Consider the following 20,020-nt stretch of genomic DNA (forward strand, 5'->3'; position numbering starts at 1 on the left):
AGAATACCAGTAAGTCAGAGCTCTCAAGAAGGAACATGTGAGGCCTTGGGTGAAGCAGCAATCCGGCGCGGTGCGCGATGGTGTTGAGGTAAAAATGAAATATTTAATCTGTGAAATTAAAACATCAACCACAGAGTACTATAATTTACACACAAAATGTCAATGATGTTGTCAATGACATGACAGCTTGGCTTGTATTTCGGTATTTGGATGTGTTTTTGTCAAAAACCTAAAAATATTCTTAACTATTCGCACCCTCAAAGCTAATAAATGCTAATTTCATTGAAAATCTACTGAATTAAGTGTTTAGCACTGCATTGGGTAAGAATAGTTTTATAAAACCTTCATACTTACTTCTGGTCTTGAGGTTAGCTTTTCCTCCATTTGTTTGCTAAATCTATGCTACACACAAGAGTGAATATGTGGCAGAATGTAGAGTTGTCGGTGCCTGTAGGCTCAGTGGAAGTGAGAGAGCTTGCAGAGGTCTTTAATTAGCTGGTGGTAGGGGGTGAGGGCGTTCTTCCTCCTCAAATGCTAAGTATATGAGTGTTTGTTTGTGGCCTCCTTTTCAAAAATCTATAATAGTCTATTTTGTTTTAGCTCTAAATCTGGTGCAGTATATGGATACATATTTTACAGTCTATTGAATTTTTGTAAAATTATGAACGATTAATCATTCTTGCATGTTATGAAAACTGGTAGAAAATGGTTCTGAATAGGTACTTTCTGATTTTCCCACCTTTTGTACAGTCATAAATGTATTTCTGCAACAAAGGATTATATAGATGCTGTTTCTAAAGGCACAAATTTTAATTTTAGGCTGTCATAACCTTATATACATTCTTTGTTTATAATCAGGCTGCATGCGTGTTAGTGAGTAGACTGATGGTCGGTGGAGCAGAAGAGTGGAGACCACGTACCGGCAAGCGCAGCGTTGGGCGGCCCCCCGTGAGATGGACAAACAATATAGTCAAGTCTGCGGGGAAGCACTTGCACTGGATGCGGGCCGCCTCCGATTGGACAAGGTGGAAATCATTGGGGGAGGCCTATGTTCAGCAGTGGACGTCCTATGGCTGAGATGATGATGATGATGATGAGTGTTACGTCAAATCTCATATTTCACTGGCAACATTTCTAGTTTTACATTGCTTAAATAAAATTTTGTGCCTTCAGAATATATATAATTATACTACTTAGTTAGAAGTCATTAATTGCTATTTGAATATATTTCTCATGTTTTAGTTGTACGAAACCACACTATAAGATGGAGGATGGCATGGACATAGAGGAACATGATCTGTTGAACAACCCTACTGTGAGGAGTGTGTTTCCAGATCTTGCCATTCTCAAACAAGAAATTATTGATTTTGATACAAGTGAAGGTGTAGCACCAGGTTTGTAATTTGAATGCTCTGTTAAGGATATATTTATATTATACAACTCTGTTTTAAAATTATAGGGAAAAGATCAATAAAACACAAAATCTTTGTTATTCATCCAAATGTATTTTATCACAATTAGGTATATTATCAAAGTATGCTCCTTCAGAAACGATACACATACATAATCTATTCATCAAAACATTTTTTAAACAATGTTTCCAGGATGAGTTTATTATCGTTTCTAAAGGAACATATACTTCATGTTGTTGAGGTAGGCCTAGACCTAGGCTACCACCCCATGCAGTTTGTCGTAGGTACTTACTACTTATTGGACACCCTGTACTAATGAGGAAATATTATGCTGGCCTGATCAAAGGTTTCTAAGCTATAGGTACTCATCTATGGTTGAATGGTGTAGTGGTTAGTGACCTTGACTGCTATGCCGAATGTCCCAGGGTCGATTCCCGGCTGGGGCAGACATTTGTTTAAATACAGATATTTGTGCTCCAGTCTTGAGTGTTGATATTTAATATGTATCTGTCTATATATTTGTGTACATATATCAGCTGTCTGATACCCATAATACAGGCTCTGCCTAGCTTGGGGTTGGATGGCCGTGTGTGAGATGTCCCCACATATATATATTTATAATTATAGCACAGGTCGGTCGTAGTAAGAACAATATGGCTAGGTGGGGATTCACGGATGCACAAAATCTGAACTGCTTGTGTGAAGCGCCACAAACTATGGTGCACCTTAATTCATGCCCCGCATGTCCCTACACCTGTACGCGGGAAGAGCTCATGACCGCTACCAGCGGTGCAGTATCAGTGGCCCAGTTCTGGGCATGTATTATTTAGGGGTTCCCCTCATCTGGCCTAATCTTTATTGCCCGAAACTCGTTTCGCATAACTTGTATGGTCTAAACTTTTTTGCTCGAATCATCCCTTTGTCAAACCTTATGTGGTCTAAGGCTCGTTTCGTCTAAAACTCTTTTGGCACAATCTTGAAACATCTAAGTTTCGTTTGCTCAAATTGATTTTCAAATCGGTAATCTTGTTTCTCCTTATATTAAGTTATTGAATAATATATTAAGTAGTACGTATACAAATTGTGGTATTCTTTTCTTAAATTCCGAAAATCACGATATAAAATGATCACAATATCGAAAGTCCAAGACCATTATAGTTATTACAAACGTCATTAAAACTCCGTAGGATCGAAATATAAAGATAGGTGAGACGACGAGCAAAGCGAGGAGGAGCGTGTTAGGTGCACATATTCGTCAAAAGCAAAGCGGAGCGCAGCGAAGCGGAGCGGAGCGTTTCCCACATAGCGAAAACAATACAAGGCACCACTTTGCGCTATGTAGGTACGTAGACGTTCCGTTGAAGTGAAAGCCAAACGAATATTAATTCTTTGTATACTTACCTAGCCATTGCATTATTAGGCTATTCAAGATTTGACCAAAGCATTGTTAGGCTAAACAAGATTATACGAAATAACTTTTTACTAAACGAGATTTATGCCATACGATTTTCGGCGAAACGAGACTTTGACCAAACGTTACTATGCAATACGAGATTAGGCAAATAAATCTTAGGCCAAAAAAGGTAGAACTATTATTTAGCGACTTTGTTGGTTTGTCGTCGACACGATAAGAAGAAGAAGATTATAGCACTCACACTTCTCTCTAACATTCCCCTGCATACATTCATCAGAGAACTCATTCTATCCACAAATACATCACATTCTGGTGCTTCGGCGAGCAGGGAGCTGAGCGAGACGGCCGCGAAAATATGGTCGATGTGACTTTCATACATTTTGATTTGTACATGTACAGTCAGCTGCATAAATAGCTATACACTTTTGTACCGTATTAAACTACCTACTAAACAAAACGTCAATGTTTGAATGAATGAATAGGCAGTTAGTGAGTTTGACTATGTTCAAAAGTGTATAGCTACTTATGCAGCTGACTGTACTTCTAATCCACTGGCTGACATAATCCCTGTCAACAAAATTTAATGAAACTAACACCAATCTGGCTAACATTTTCACAGCAGTGACAAACCACAGACCGACTCTAGCGTTGTTCAATACCACTAACAAGTAGAATGTTTATTTTACCTTCATTCATGTCACACCCTAAGCACATTTATAGCTATCCCAATTAAACTTTTTGTAAACTTACAGAAACATTTACAACGTCGCCAGAAGTATCAATGAGAAATGAAAACAAAAATCAACTACACAATTTAACAGTCTATAGTGGGGATCATCCTACCGAGTGCTCCACTCAAGACCGGGATGTGAAACCTGACCACCTGTGTACTGACATGGATGACACAATAACGGTCAAGCGCAACAGTTTGACAGAATTTCATGAAATTGAAACTGTAATCAAGAAGGAATCAGAGAATGTTGTACCAAATGAATTGCCATTTTACAGGAACAGGATTATACTTGGCAAGATACAAGTAGATGAGTCTGACGAAGAACGAGAAATTGATGCACCAGGCGACTCTAATAATGTTGTTAACAACAAAACAAACAATGATCAAGATTTGGCAGTGTCAATATACACTGATGTAAATAGAAGCATGAGGATAACTAAACAGTATTATGAAATGGAAAAATGTTTGGGAGCGAAAATTATTTTAACAAACTGTTATACAACTCTATTGAACAACAACTGTTACTGTGCTCAGTGTGCAGTGTTGTTCCCCACCACTGAAGCGTATAGTGAACATTACACAAGCACACACACCGAGACCACTCACTCAAATAAAGCCTCGGCTTCTCTTGTGAAACGTAAACAAATCATATACCCACGTGAGAAAGCATTTGTGTGTGACTCCTGCACGAAAACATTCAGCAAAAAAACCAGCTTGATAAAGCACATTTTAATTCACACTGGCGAACAGCCATTCGAGAGTGACATTTGCAAGAAAACATCGAGGCATCGGACTGCAATGAAAAGACACAAGTTAATACACACTGGGGAAAAGCCCTTCCATTGTGACATTTGCACGAAATCATTCAACCAAAGGTGTTATCTTAAGGAGCACATGTTACTTCACACTGGTGAAATATCTTTCGAGTGTGACATTTGCACGAAAATATTCAGGCACCGGTCTTCTTTGAAAACACACAAGTTAGTTCACACTGGCGAAGAGCCATTCCAGTGTGACATTTGCACGAAAACATTTAGACTAATAAGTCATTTGAAGAACCACAAGTTACATCACACTGGAGAGAAACCTTTCCAGTGTGAAATCTGCAAGAAAACATTCAAATATGTATCAGCTTTAAAACAACATAAGTTAACTCACACTGGCGAAAAGCCATTCGAGTGTGACATTTGCAAGAAAACATTTAACCAAATAAGAAATTTAAAGATGCACAAGTTACTTCACACTGGCGAAAAGCCATACAAGTGCGGTGATTGCAAAAAATCGTTTAGGCACATGAATTCTTTGAAAAACCACGAATTGATCCACACGGGAGAAAAGCCATTTCAGTGTGAAACTTGCAAGAAAATCTTCATTTATCTATCAGCTTTAAAACAACACAAGTTAACTCACACTGGCGAAAACCCATTCTTGTGTGACATTTGTAAGAAAACCTTCAATCAGCGAAGTGCTATGAAAAGACACAAGTTAATACACACTGGTGAAAAGCCATTCGAGTGTTTAACTTGCAAGAAAACCTTCAGATACCTCAGTCATATGAAAGTGCACACTTTAATCCACTCTGGAGAAAAGCCATTCGAGTGTGACATTTGCAAGAAAACATTTAACCAAATAAGAAATTTAAAGATGCACAAGTTACTTCACACTGGCGAAAAGCCATACAAGTGCGGTGATTGCAAAACAACGTTTTGTCTGCTTGGCAATTTGAAAAAGCACAAATTGATCCACACGGGAGAAAAGCCGTTCGAGTGTGACATTTGCACGAAGACATTTAACCGAAGAAGTCACTTGAAGAGGCACGTGTTACTTCACACTGCAGCACAGGCATATGATTCTGATGCGTCAGAAAAATTGTGAGATCCGGGAAACATGAGGAAACATAGTACATGACACGATACAAACATCGATAGCAAAATTAACTGGAGTACCCATGTTGAAAACCTAAAAGTAAAGGGAATAAAAGCGATAAATGCTCTCAGCCCCATACTACATTTTGAAAGTGCCCTGTTGGGACACCCTGTATGTATAGATATTGTTATCACAAGTTATTTACTTCAATCTATAAAGATATAGTGCAGGTGGGTTATTCCGTATTTCGTATAATTTCGATTTTGCCGATTTCTTCCAAACGCAGCGATACTTTGAACCGTGGAACAAACCCAAGCAAGAAGATTAAGTTGCCATCAAAGTGAATGGTTCCACGGTTCAAAGTATGGCTGCGTTTGGAAGAAATTGGCAAAAATCGGAATTACCCGAAATTCGGAATAACCCACCTGCACTATAAGACATATTTGCCTTAACGTAGTTACACCACACAACAGTTATTACATTTATTAGCTAAATGTAAGTTCAATCTATTTATGTACCTACCTACATGCAACAATAAATAAAAAACAAATTATTATAAATATAATTCTTTATTACCTCGCATATAACAATGTTTCAGTTCAGTTTTGTTCATGTCACTTGTAAAATAATATGCGAGTGGGTGTGTGTATTCCTTTTTTATTCCTTTCACCATGAAAACCAATTCATGTTTTGATAGTAAGCAAATCCTTTCAATTGATCCCTAGCGGCATCATAATGCACTTGTGATGATAAAGTCATTTCGTCCAAGATAATAGTGCATCATTTATCCTCGTGAGGCAAATCTTTGACGACATTTATCAGTTTGGTACACATAGTATTTTAATCTTCAGCGGATATGAAGATGTCGATCGCTTTTTGCCAGTGCCGCCATTTCAGCTCGGTTCCCGTGGAACCACATGGAACCTGGATCCATATGGAATCTGTCAGGTCGCAAGAATTTCATAAAAACACTTTTTGCGGATAAATATGCTTTTTCTTGACAAATCATGTTTATTTTTATTTGTAGGTAAGTATATAAAATTTATAAATAACGATATACCGAGAATATAGGCTTTTAATACAAAAATGTTATTTACGAGACATTTTAAGACAACTGACTGAACTGACACTGACACGCAATTTCTTCATAATAGCCATAGATCATGACAATGTAACATTCAAATACTACTTATCTATGTGTCTTGTTATTGTTCTAGGGTCTTGTTCATAACGCCATCTTACATCTTTTTTGGTAATAACAGTAATATAAAGAGATGGCGCTACCTTCTACTAAAAGTTCAGCCATTAAGGCACTGACCCCCCCCTGCAGCTTGGCTTTGGCTTGTATTTCAGTTTTTGGATGTGTTTTTGTCAAAAACCTAAAAATATTCTTAACTATTCGCACCCTTAAAGCTAATAAATGATAATTTCAACGATAGTCTGCTGAATAAAGTGTTTAGCACTGCATTGGGTAAGAATAGTTTTATAAATGTAAATGTAATTAGGATATGATATGGGCTTTTTACACCTGAATTTTTTTTTTTTTTTTTTTCATATTTTGTTTGCCAACATGCAATCGGTTTAATATAACCATAAGCAGTTCATTTCGTGGTTTATGATTGGCTTTGCAGGCCTACCCTCCCATTGTCAGGTTGCCTTCTAATGTATTATTGGTCTATGTTATCCCAGATATTTTTCCTTTTTAGTCTTCTGGTGGGTACATTACTGGTAAGGTCAGTGGCCAGTTTGTTTGGGTGATTTACAATCCTGTCTCGGTAGGTTCTTGTAAGTTTTGCAACCTCCTCTCTCACGGTAGGCATTTTCAAATATTCATGCACCTCATCCATTCTGGTGAACCAGGGTGCATTTACTATGGCTTTGAGTACTCCGTTTTGAAATCTTTGTAGGATTTCAATATTCGTTTGGCTTGCTGTTCCCCACAGTTGAATACCGTAGGTCCACACGGGTTTCAGGACTGTTTTGTAAATCAACAATTTATTTTCGAGTGATAGTCTAGATTTCCTGCCCATAAGCCACTCCAGTGATCGGTATCTCTGATTTAACTCGTCTCTTTTCTTCTGTATATGCCATTTCCAAGTTTGTTTCCTGTCTAAGTGGAAGCCCAGGTACTTTACAGTAGATTGATGGGGGAGCACTTCATTTCCAAGTTTCACTGGAGGGCAGTCTTTTTTCCTTAAGGTAAATGTAACATGATTCGACTTAGTTGCGCTAGCCTTTATTCGCCAATCTTTCATCCATTTATTTACTTTATCTAAATGGCTCTGTAACATTCCAGATGCTAGATTGTGATTTTCATCGGAAGCAAGAACAGCGGTATCATCTGCAAAGGTAGCGGTCATCACATTGTCTGATTCAGGCACATCAGCAGTATAGAGTAGGTACAGCGACGGTCCCAGCACTGAGCCTTGAGGAACTCCTGCATTGATCTCGTAGAACTCTGAGACTGAGTCATTAATCTTGACATAAAATATTCGATGTTCTAAATATGACTTTAGTAGGAGGTACAAGTTGTGGGGCAGTGACTTTTTCAACTTGTAGAGCAGGCCATTATGCCAAACCTTGTCAAAGGCTTGTTGCACGTCCAAAAATACTCCCGAGCAGTACTTCTTACATTCCAGAGCCTCCCTAATGTGTTCGCAGACCCTGTGTACCTGTTCAACAGTGGCATGGTTTTTTCTAAACCCAAACTGGTGGTCAGGGATAGTACTGGCGTCTTTTAGGCTTTGATTTAATCGAGCACTGATTATTTTTTCTAGTAATTTCGATAGCACTGGTAGCAAGCTGATTGGCCGGTACGAGGAAGTCAGATGCGGAGGCTTCCCAGGTTTAGGTACCATTTTTATCTGGGAAACTTTCCATACACGAGGAAAGTATGACATTCTCAATATAGCATTAAACAGTGTGGTTATGAATACTATTGCCTTTTTAGGAAGTTGTTTTAGTATGTCTGCTGTTATTAGATCAAATCCTGGTGCCTATTTTAGTTCCAGTAGTTTTATTGTATTCCGGACCTCTGTTGGTGTGCAGAGACCTGAAATAAAGATATATATTATTATTATTATTATTATAAAACCTTCATACTTACCTACTTCTGGTCTTGAGGTTAGCTTTTCCTCCATTTGTTTGCTAAATCTATGCTACACACAAGAGTGAATATGTGGCAGAATGTAGAGTTGTCGGTGGCTGTAGGCTCAGTGGAAGTGAGAGAGCCTGCAGAGGTCTTTAATTAGCTGGTGGTAGGGGGTGAGGGCGGGCTTCCTCTTCAAATGCTATATGAGTGTTTGTTTGTGGCCTCCTATTCAAAAAGTCTATATCGTTTTAGCTCTAAATCTGGTGCAGTAAACAGATTATCATACTACAGTCTATTGAATTTTTGTAAAATTATGAACTATAAATCTTCTTGCATGTTATGAAAACTGGTAGAAAATGGTTCTGAATACCTACTTACTATTTTTCCCACCTTTCACTCATGTATTTATGCAATAAAGGATTATATTGATGCTGTTTCTGAAGGCACAAATTCTAATTTTAGGCTGTCATAACCTTATATAAGGTCAACCGGGGCCAAGTCGCCTACGGGGCTAATGCCTCGAATCCATTTATCTTCCGAACCTCATACTTTAGAACTACTGGAGTCATCTGCTATCTATCTTTGGAACCCAAACTTTTACCACTGACCAATAGATGTCGTATCCGAAGCAATTTTCTTAAATAATTTGCCATTTTAATTTTTTCACCTCTTTTGGCCACCTCCGGTTTCTTGACACGTTTTTTTGAATCGTTCCTAATGTGTGTTTGTTTAAAAGAATCTATGTTTCCTAACTGTAAATACTGTTATTGTTTTGTTGCTTTACATATTGTTTGATTATTTTATTGAAAAAACGTAAGATTCGGACACAATATGCAATTAAAAATTTATAGGTTTAGCTTTTTTTTGGGGTAAATGCCTCTGGGCTGATGGGGTTATTGCCTCTATTGCGGCGCAATAGCCCCATTTCCAGAGGTTCTAAACATTTTATGTTATGATAAATGTATTTTATAGACTCACGAGCAATGAAAAAGTTCCAGAGACATTAGCACCAAATTACTCCTAAACGAAAAATACTAGGTTAATGACGCCTTCTGCAATATTGAAGAACATTTAACAGCGTATCAGAATTAACATTCTTAGATTGGTAATCTAACTAAAACGTAAATAATTTGAATATGAATTAAACTAAATGTTTTAAAAAACGGTATATAGAAAATAATCATATAATAAATAATAAATAAAAAAATAGTCATATTAACTGAATGATCCCACTTGTTTTTAAAACTTTAAATAGTTTTGTAATGATTTAAATTCCGTCAGACTCTAAAAATTGTATACTTACTATTATAATTTACATACTAATATAATTTAAAGTTGTGGTTTGATTGCAAATTATAAAAAATATGCCCTTGTATGCTTTTATACTTTATTTATATTTGTCATGTAAGTATTTATACTTTTTTAAGTCCAATAAAGTAAGGTAAATGTCCCTGTAGTTGATAGGGTCCCAGTAATTGATAGTTTCAACTTTATGGTTGAACAATAAGAAAACTAATTCAGTTTTTAAACGCACTCCTATCAATATTTGAACTTTGAAGTCTGTTAAATTGATAACCAAAGTGTGAGTATTCTGCATCGATTCAATTTCAAGTAACAATTTTTTTCCCGTGCAGCCGTTTGCATCAACGCGTTTACTTGTGTTTCGTTAATTGAATAACTAAGCTAGGAGTGTTCGCCGGTACGATATTGCAGTTGATTTATAGCGTTTTACGGGTAAGTATTGTTTTTATTACCTTTGCATGTAAAGTAACATCGCTGGTTCATGCTTATTTTACCAATTTTTATTATATTTACTTGTTTGTGACGAGTATCATCTACTAGAACAAGAAAAACCCAAATACCTAGTAATTGATACCCCCTATCAAGTAATAGGTCAAAACTATTTTTTTAATTTGCTCGTAATATCAAAAGTGTAAGGGTCACAATACAATAAAATTTGTCTTTGTTTATTTCTGGGTTGAAAATATTGCACGGGTCGAGTACTTGATAGGGTATCAAGTACTGATCATCTAGCTATCAACTATTGGTTATACACATTATAATTACAATAAAATTTTCGTTGCTGGTACTATAATTTGATAAGATGCCACCAATTAAAGTTAAAATGCTTGCTTATAGTGAGGATTCAATGCTACGAGCGTATGAAGAGGTAAAATCTGGTTTACCAATAGCTGCTGCAGCCCTTAAATACAATGTACTTTATATTATGCTTATAAAGTGAACGGTAAGACTCCACTTGACTTTCGTATGGGTCCAAAAACTTTTTTATCGCCAGTGCAAGAAAACACCATAGTTAAGGAGATATTAATATGATGATATGGCAAAGAAAAAAAAACAAATTAGAACCGAAAGAAAAACGAGCTGAAGAAAGACAAAGAAAAAAGAGGAGAAGATGAAGCCATGAAGATTAAACAAGAAAAGAATTTAGCAAATAAAACTGCAGCACAACAGAATCTAGACGCCTTGCAAATGACCAAAAAAGTATTGTTTGATTCTTCAAGCGAAGATGATGTGGAAATACAGGAAGAAAATAATAAGAATGATAATGGAGAAAGACGGACGAATAAGAACGATTAAGACGAAAGAAGAAACAAGAAATGGATAAATCTAAAGCCAAGGAAACTACAGTGAAAAAGAAAACAGATATTTTCGGAAATAAGAAAAAAGTTTAATTATATTCTACAAGTGAAAGTGAAGTCGAAAAGTGGGTGCCTACTCATGATAGTACGGATGATCTCGAGAGTGATGACTATATAATATATTTTCTAGAATTTATTGATTTGTATAAGAAGTTTAAATGATTGTTTTTTCCTATTAAACATTTATACTGTTGTATAATGCTTATTTTGAATGGTGAATTTCATAAGGTCTCATTATAATAACAACGTTAATGCGTAAAATATGTTGTGAAGAAGTGTAAAATGTTCAGTGTTTTTATGTATGAAAATTACTTTACTTTTGCTATGACAGATTTTTAATACTTTGTATTTTTTTAAATATTTTTTTTATGACTTCATATCAATTACTGGAACACAGAATGTAAAACTGCTTTGTCAATTACTGGGCGAAGTGAAAAAATTCCTATCAATTATAGGTACATTTTGAGACTGTTTGAATTTTCTCGGAAAATAGTAAAAAACGTTTAATTAGATACTTGATTGTAAGGAAATAATTTAGATAGAAGACTGATTTACCAAATTTTGTTACTTGGTTACCGCCTGATTTCGTAATAAAAGTTTTTCCCTAACAACGTTTTTGTTATTGCCACTATTGTGTCAACTACTGGGACATTTACCTTATTCATAAGTAAAATGTTGAGCACCCCTGGAATCTTGGATGGGGTAAATGCCACTACAAGAAATTAGGGTGTGTAGGCGCCATAGCCCCGAAAATTTTTGATCAACTAATTCTCCTTAACTAAGCACAGCATTTAGTTTACAAGCTAATAATTAGCTACGTTAATAGTAAATCTATACATTATATCTACTTAAACTTGTAAAAAGCTCTTCCAAGCACACAAAACTAGTGAAAGAGGCATTAGCCCCACTATTGGTTATTGCGCCTAAAAATCCCATTTTTTGTAGAAACGTCGTTTACACGTAGAAGATATTTAAAATTCTACAAAATTGCATAAACATATGAAACTAGATAAAATTTCCTAATATGTATCACAAGTTATAGCTTAATAGGGCGTATAGTCTGTTTGTTATGTTCAAATGAATATGCAAGTCAAAGTATTGTGGCGCAATGGCCCCGGTTGACCTTACATTCTTTGTTTATAATCAGGCTGTATGAGTGTTACTGTTAGTGAGTGGACTGATGGTCGGTGGAGCAGAAGAGTGGAGACCACGTACCGGTAAGCGCACTGTTTGGCGGCCCCACGCGAGATGGACAGACAATATAGTCAAGTCCACGGGGAAGCACAGGATGCGGGCCGCCTCCGATCGGACAAGGTGGAAATTATTGGGGGAGGCCTATGTTCAGCAGTGGACGTCCTATGGCTGAGATAATGATGACGATGATGAGTGTTAAGTCAAATCTCATATTTCACTGGCAACATTTCTAGTTTTACATAGCTAAAATTAAATTTTGTGCCTTCAGAATATATATCATTATACTACTTAGTTAGAAGTCATTAATTGCTATTTGAATATATTTCTCATGTTTTAGTTGTACGAAACCACACTATAAGATGGAGGATGGCATGGACATAGAGGAACATGATCTGTTGAACAACCCTACTGTGATGAGTGTGTTTTCAGATCTTGCCGTTCTCAAACAAGAAATAATTGATTTTGATACAAATGAAGGTGTAGCACCAGGTTTGTAATTTGAATGCTCTGTTAAGGATATATTTATATTATACAACTCTGTTTAAAAATTATAGGGAAAAGATCAATTAAACACAAAATCTTTGTTATTCATCAAAATGTATTTTATCACAATTATATTATCAAAGTATGCTCCTTCAGAAACGATACACATACGCCAACAAATAATCTAATCATCAAAACATTTTTTAAACAATGTTACTGGAATGAGTTTAATTTTCGCTGCGAATTCAGCTTTTAAAAAAAATATTGGATAATTATTTGGCATATTTGTATCGTTTCTAAAGGAACATACTTCATGTGGTTTAGGTAGGCCTAGACTAAAGGTGCACGATTATCACTAACCATAATCGAATAATTCGATTATAGACTTTATTCATATCCTCTTCACTATTTTCCTCTTATTCGAATAGTGTCATTTGATCATTCGATTATCAAAATTTGTGGTTCACTGGTTTGCAAATTCGATTATTGATATTAGTGGTATCAAACCATTCGATTGTTGCTGTCATTCATAATCGCCCATCATTAGCCTAGACCTAGGCTACCACCGCATGCAGTTTGTCGTAGGTACTTACTACTTACTGGACACCCTGTACTAATGAGGAAATATTATGCTGGCCTGATCAAGGTTTTCTAAGCTATACTCATCTATGGTTGAATGGTGTAGTGGTTAGTGACCCTGACTGCTATCCCGAAGGTCCCAGGTTCGATTCCCAGCTGATATAAATTGTTAAAGACAGATATTTGTTTGCACTCGGGTCTTGGGTGTTGATATTAATATTTAATATGTATTTGTGTAAATTTATCTGCTGTCCGATACCCATATTACAGGCTCTGCCTAGCTTGGGGTCGGATGGTGTGTGTTTTTTATTTTAAAAATTTATCTTCCATCATCATTTCATTCCATTCCATTCTCTGTGAGGGTGTAAGTACCTGCACCGGGCTCTCTCGAGTGGAACCTTTGCATGTCCCCAAGGTCTAAACTGCCTTCCTAAGCTTGGACCATTTCCCACCACGCTGGTCCACTGCGGGTTGGTGGGTTCACATATCTAGATGTGCTAGATCTAGATATGCAGGTTTCCTCACGATGTTTTCCTTCACTATAAGAGTGATGGTATACATTGTACGTTAAAATAACTCATTGGTACATGTCAGGGCCAGGATTCAAACCCGCATCTCTGGCGTTACTTAATTTACATAATGAAGTAACTGACTGGTGTAGTGGTTAGTGACCCTGACTGCTATGCCCAAGATCGTGGCTGTTGATTGTTTGTTGACGTGGTTTGTTTAAATACAGATATTTGTACTTGGGTCTTGGGTGTTGATATTAAATATATATATGAATGTATGTATCTATGTATTTGTGTAGATATATCAGCTGTCCGATACCCATAATACAGGCTCTGCCTAGCTTGGGGTCGGATGGCCGTGTGTGAGATGTCCCCACATATTTATATTTATTTATTTATAATTATAGCACTCACACTTCTCTCTAACATTCCCCTGCATACATTCATCAGAGAACTCTTTCTATCCACAAATACATCACATTCTGGTGCTTCGGCGAGCAGGGAGCCGAGCGAGACGGCCGCGAAAATATGGTCGATGCGGTTTTCATACATTTTGATATGTGCATGTACAGTCAGCTGCATAAGTAGCTATACACTTTTGTACCGTATCAAACTACCTACTAAACAAAACGACAATGGTTGAATGAACAAACAGGAAGTTGGTGAGTTTGACAAGGTTCAAAAGTGTTGCTACTTATGCAGCTGCTGACTGTACTTCTAATCCAGTGGCTGACATATCCCTGTCTTAACAAAATTGAATGAAACTAACACTAATCTGGCTAACATTTTCACAGCAGTGACAAACCACAGACCGACTCTAGCGTTGTAAACTAAAAAGTAGAATATTTACTCTTTCTTCATTCATATCAAGTATTCATATGACTTATTTATTTGTAGTTAACATTCAACCTTATTCAGTATAATATTAATTAATATCAATATTCATATCATTGATATAAGCACATTAATTATATATATATATATATATATATATATATATATATATATATATATATATATATATATATATATATATATATATATATATATATATATATATATATATATTATATCTATCCCAAATAAATTTTATTGTACCTTACAGAAACATTTACAACCCTGGAAGTACCAAAGAGAAATAAATACAAAAATCAACTACACAATTTAACGGTCTACAGTGGGAATCATCCTACTGAGTACTCCACTCAAGACCTGGATGTGAAACCTGACCACCTGTGTACTGACATGGATGACACAATAACTGTCAAGCGCAACAGTTTGACAGAATTTCATGAAGTTGAAACTGAAATCAAGAAGGAATCAGAGAATGTTGTACCAAATGAATTGCCATTTTACAGAAACAGAATTATACTCGGCAAGATACAAGTAGATGAGTCTGACGAAGAACGAGAAACTGATGCACCAGGTGACTGTAATAATGTTGTAAACAACAAATCAAACAATGATCAAGATTTGGCAGTGTCAATATACACTGATGAAAATAGAAGCATGAGGATAACTAAACAGCATTATGAAAAAAAGGAAAAATGTTTGCGAGCGAAAATTATTTTAACAAACTGTTATACAACTCTATTGAACAACAACTGTTACTGTGCTCAGTGTGCAGTGTTGTTCCCTACCACTGAAGCGTATAGTGAACATTACACGAGCACACACACCGAGACCACTCACTCAAATAAAGCCTCGGCTTCTCTTGTGAAACGTAAACAAATCATATACCCACGTGAGAAAGCATTTGTGTGTGACACCTGCACGAAAACATTCAGCAAAAAAACCAGCTTGATAAAGCACATTTTAATTCACACTGGCGAAAAGCCATTCGAGAGTGACATTTGCAAGAAAACATCGAGGCATCGGTCTGCAATGAAAAGACACAAGTTACTTCACACTGGGGAAAAGCCCATCCAGTGTGACATTTGCGCGAAATCATTCAACCAAAGGTGTTATCTTAAGGAGCACATGTTACTTCACACTGGTGAAATTTCTTTCGAGTGTGACATTTGCACGAAAATATTCAGGCACCGGTCTTCTTTGAAAACACACAAGTTACTTCACGCTGGCGAAGAGCCATTCCAGTGTGACATTTGCACGAAAACATTTAGACAAATAAGTCATTTGAAGAACCACAAGTTACATCACACTGGAGAGAAACCTTTCCAGTGTGAAACCTGCAAGAAAACATTCAAATATGTATCAGTTTTAAAACAACACAAGTTAACTCACACTGGCGAAAAGCCATTCGAGTGTGACATTTCCAACAAAACATTTAACCAAATAAGAAATTTAAAAAAACACAAGTTACTTCACACTGGCGAAAAGGCGTTCCAGTGTGACATTTGCACGAAATCATTTAGCCAAATATGTCATTTGAAGAGCCACAAGTTAGTTCACAGTGGCGAAACGCCATTCCAGTGTGAAATTTGCATGAAACCATTTAACCAAATAAGTCATTTGAAGAGACACAAGTTAGTTCACACTGGCGAAAAGCCATTAGAGTGTGACATTAGCACGAAAACATTTAACCAATTAACAAATTTGAAGAAACACAAGTTACTACACACTGGGGAAATGCCATTCCAGTGTGACATTTGCACGAAATCATTTAACCATAGAAGTAATCATAGGAGGCATATGTTAACTCACACTGGCGAAAAGCCATTCGAGTGTGAAACTTGCAAGAAAACATTTAACCGAAGAAGTAATTTAAAGAGCCACAAGTTAATTCACACTGGCGAAAAGCCATTCCAGTGTGACATTTGCACGAAAACATTTACCCAAAGAAGAAATTTGAAGAGCCACAAGTTAATTCACACAGGAGAAAATCCATTTGAGTGTGAAACTTGCAAGAAAACATTCAGATATATATTTGCTTTAAATCAACACAAGTTAACTCACACTGGTGAAAAGCCATTCCAGTGTGACATTTGCACTAAAAAATTTAACCGAAGAAGTCATTTGAAGAGCCATAAGTTAACTCACACTGGCGAAAAGCCATTCCAGTGTGACATTTGCACGAAAACATTTACCCGAAGAAGAAATTTAAAGAGCCACAGGTTACTTCACACTGGAGAAAAGCCGTTCCAGTGTGACATTTGCAAGAAAAAATTTAACCAAATAAGAAATTTAAAGACACACAAGTTACTTCACACTGGCGAAAACCCATTCCAGTGCGATACTTGTCACAAAATATTCATGTATCCAAAAGACTTGAAGAGGCACAACATAATTCACACTGGCGCAAAGCCTTTCCAGTGTGACACTTGCAAGGAAACCTTCAAAGATATATATCAAATTTAAGTTAACTCACACTGGCGATCACAGTAGCCTGTGGCTACTTACTACCACCACACATACCTTACCAAGTTACCACAACAACCAGAAGAACTTACCATAACCTTACCTTACCAGAAAGCAAACCAATACCAGAAATAATAGCCAGAATAATAAGCAATATTTTATTTAACATTGCATCGGTTGTAAGTTCATGAAACAAGATTCAGTTCTGAAAAGAACTATTTATGCAGCAAGCAGAAGCAAGCGGCAGCAGTGACGACCACGCGGCGGCGCGGAGAGCGCGACGCGGCTCGCACGATGTCCGAGCAAGGAACAGAAGCGAGTCCCCGCGTCGCGAGTACTGAAGCTACGCCCGCGCGCCCCGCGGACTCCCCGAGCACAACCATTTCTTATATATAAGTAGGCTAACTCTTGTAAATAAATTATTCATATTCTGTCCACTCAGAGTATCTTTTCTACCTACTCGCCTACACCAATTCTCAAAATATTCACGTATTCCGTGGGTATTTAGAGAAGTACGTTAAATGAAGTTTTAGGTAGTATATTCAAGTATACTACCTTACGTGAATCAAAATGTTCCAACCAGTCCTCATAAATTGACAAAATACGAACATGTATCCAACTCACCCAAAAACCTTTCGGAATAGCCCACCTGCACCTTATAATTATTAATGCCTAACTAAAACTAACTAATATAAAATACTTATATTATGTACCTAGATCATATATATATATATATATAGCCGTGTCCCGGTCGTCGGTGCACACATGGCGGCGTACAGTTGACGGCGAGCTGCGAGCGCAAGCGCTGAGCTGGACAGAAGCCAGGACAGTTGCTGAGGACAGGACGGCGCGGCGCACTCTTGCGAAGGCCCTCTGTACCACCGCGGCACTAGCACAGCAACAGGTACCACAAATATGAATTATAGGTAATTATCATTAACAACAAACATCAGTATTTTGATATAATAATGTTTATTAAAAATAAAGAACCATGTAGTTGTTTTAACCATGTTTGATAAATATTTTTATGGGAGCTTACTATACTATGACACTCAAAAAATAACTTTTCCTGCTTCACCTCTCACTGCCTTCCTGCAATCTATACGAAGTCGTCTGACTATCAGTGGCAGGTGGCCTGCCAACTGCTCTACGTCCACCTGTCATCATTTTGCCTGTCCAAAAGTGTCCTGCACACTTCCCACCCAGCTGAATCCACCTCGTAAACTATTAAAACTGGGATTCTGACCCGGCGGGTAAACAATGATCAAGATAGGTGTTAAGATTCAAAAAATTGAATGATATCCAGCGGTATCGTTCGTTTCGATTGGGACACTGGACATGTTTAGAAAATTAGTCTTGAACATGTTTATCTACAGGCCAACCCTTAAGGATGCTACGTGTAGTTCTGCGAGCATAAACTGGAGATATCAGAGGCATATTCATGATTCATGATGTCTTCATCAATACAGATGTGACAAAGCTACACCACACTTTTTCTTTGGCCTTTCTCTTCCAGCAGCTACTTACCAGGTACATGTCTAAGATCAGCCTTGGTCCTGATGGCCAACAAGCGTGCTATGTCACGCTTGCCTGTTCGTTACCTCCACTCGAGAACTCGATTACTCCAACTGTCTTTCTTCTTGGGTGGCTGGCCTATTGGCATCTCACATTGGTTCTCTGATGGATTGATTACCCCATTTCAGTCCGCATTACGACTTTATATCAGTGGACCTGATAGCCCAGCCGTGACCACGTTTCTGAACCATATGGCATCAGCAGCAGGACGCACTGGCTGGAACCTTTGAGAAATGCCCAGGAGATCATGAGACGAAGCAGCCTAACTCAGTGGGACTAGTTACTGCTAGCATCAGTATTAGATGCAGTACATATGGTATGTCAGATAACTAGCTGACGACTTATGGTATGTGACACTTATGGTGTTTCAATATATCACCGTGATATACCAAATAGAGAACCGGACCCATGGTACCCTCCCAAAGGTTTAATTCCTGTTCAAAACGGTTTTTATTACCTAATATCAAGCATGTCAATAATTGGTACAGGAGGTGTCATAAATTGGAAAACGCGTGTCAATAATTGGGAAATAGGGGTTCTTTCAAATTTATAGCTGATAATAAAAAACTAAGACTATAGAGTCATTGTTTTGTCAAAAATATTATAAATGAATATACACCTGAAACCGCTACAGAAAAAAATACCACAATTACTAATATTTTATGCGTATTTATGGCCAGTTTTGCAGACAACTCGTCTTAAAGTATCAATAATTGGGTAGTTTACCCTATTCAAGATAGAGCTGAAAAACTTGGGCACCGCGGTTATTACATACAGTCCTGCTTGTACCGGTATTGAGTTCCCAGAGCCATCTGTTGTTTGTCATCAAAACTAGTATATGATAAATCTACCTTGCTTTTCTTTCCAAGGGCGTACCCAGGATTTCAGCTAGGGGGGGGGGGATATAGAAACATTATAGATAAAAGAATATTTAATCAAAATATCTGACTGAAAAGAAAATATATTTTGTTTCAAATATTTCATTTTGCGCACAGTAAGTAACACGTTTTTAATTCCTACTTGGCAGGAAAATTTATGTTTATTTTATCTTCTAGGGGGGGGCAGCAGCCCCCCCCCTGCTCCTACCTGGGTACGCCCTTGTTTCCTTCCTTATGACTAGTTTACACAGTGCGAGCTAGCGTACGAGTCAGCCTTCCGAGTAGCTGAACTGCAGTAACTAGCACTG

The 20,020-nt window shown here is 37.2% G+C and overlaps 3 protein-coding genes across 7 annotated transcripts in view; all 3 read left to right on the forward strand.

Annotated features, from left to right (window-relative positions):
- The window catches only part of LOC119693291 (zinc finger protein 1 homolog), a 538,991-nt gene that overhangs the window by 63,590 nt on the left and 455,381 nt on the right, over positions 1-20,020 (forward strand). The gene's annotated exons all lie outside the window — the stretch shown is intronic.
- Positions 151-6,277, forward strand: LOC125489133 (zinc finger protein 83-like). Its single transcript, XM_048623920.1, has 4 exons — positions 151-321; positions 601-719; positions 1,243-1,394; positions 3,579-6,277. The coding sequence occupies exons 2-4, from the start codon at positions 706-708 to the stop codon at positions 5,432-5,434; spliced, it is 2,022 nt and encodes a 673-aa protein (XP_048479877.1). The 5' UTR covers positions 151-321; positions 601-705; the 3' UTR covers positions 5,435-6,277.
- On the forward strand, positions 6,377-18,179 carry LOC105386317 (zinc finger protein 431-like). 2 transcript variants are annotated; one of them, XM_048623894.1, is made up of 4 exons: positions 6,377-6,896; positions 12,324-12,393; positions 12,708-12,859; positions 15,047-18,179. In XM_048623894.1, the coding sequence occupies exons 2-4, from the start codon at positions 12,329-12,331 to the stop codon at positions 17,257-17,259; spliced, it is 2,430 nt and encodes an 809-aa protein (XP_048479851.1). In that variant the 5' UTR covers positions 6,377-6,896; positions 12,324-12,328; the 3' UTR covers positions 17,260-18,179. The 2 variants fall into 2 exon arrangements, with proteins under 2 accessions (XP_048479851.1, XP_048479852.1); XM_048623895.1 differs by lacking the exon at positions 12,324-12,393 and having other exon boundaries at positions 6,378-6,896.

Source organism: Plutella xylostella, chromosome 11, assembly GCF_932276165.1.
Source record: "Plutella xylostella chromosome 11, ilPluXylo3.1, whole genome shotgun sequence".
Lineage (NCBI taxonomy): Eukaryota > Metazoa > Arthropoda > Insecta > Lepidoptera > Plutellidae > Plutella > Plutella xylostella.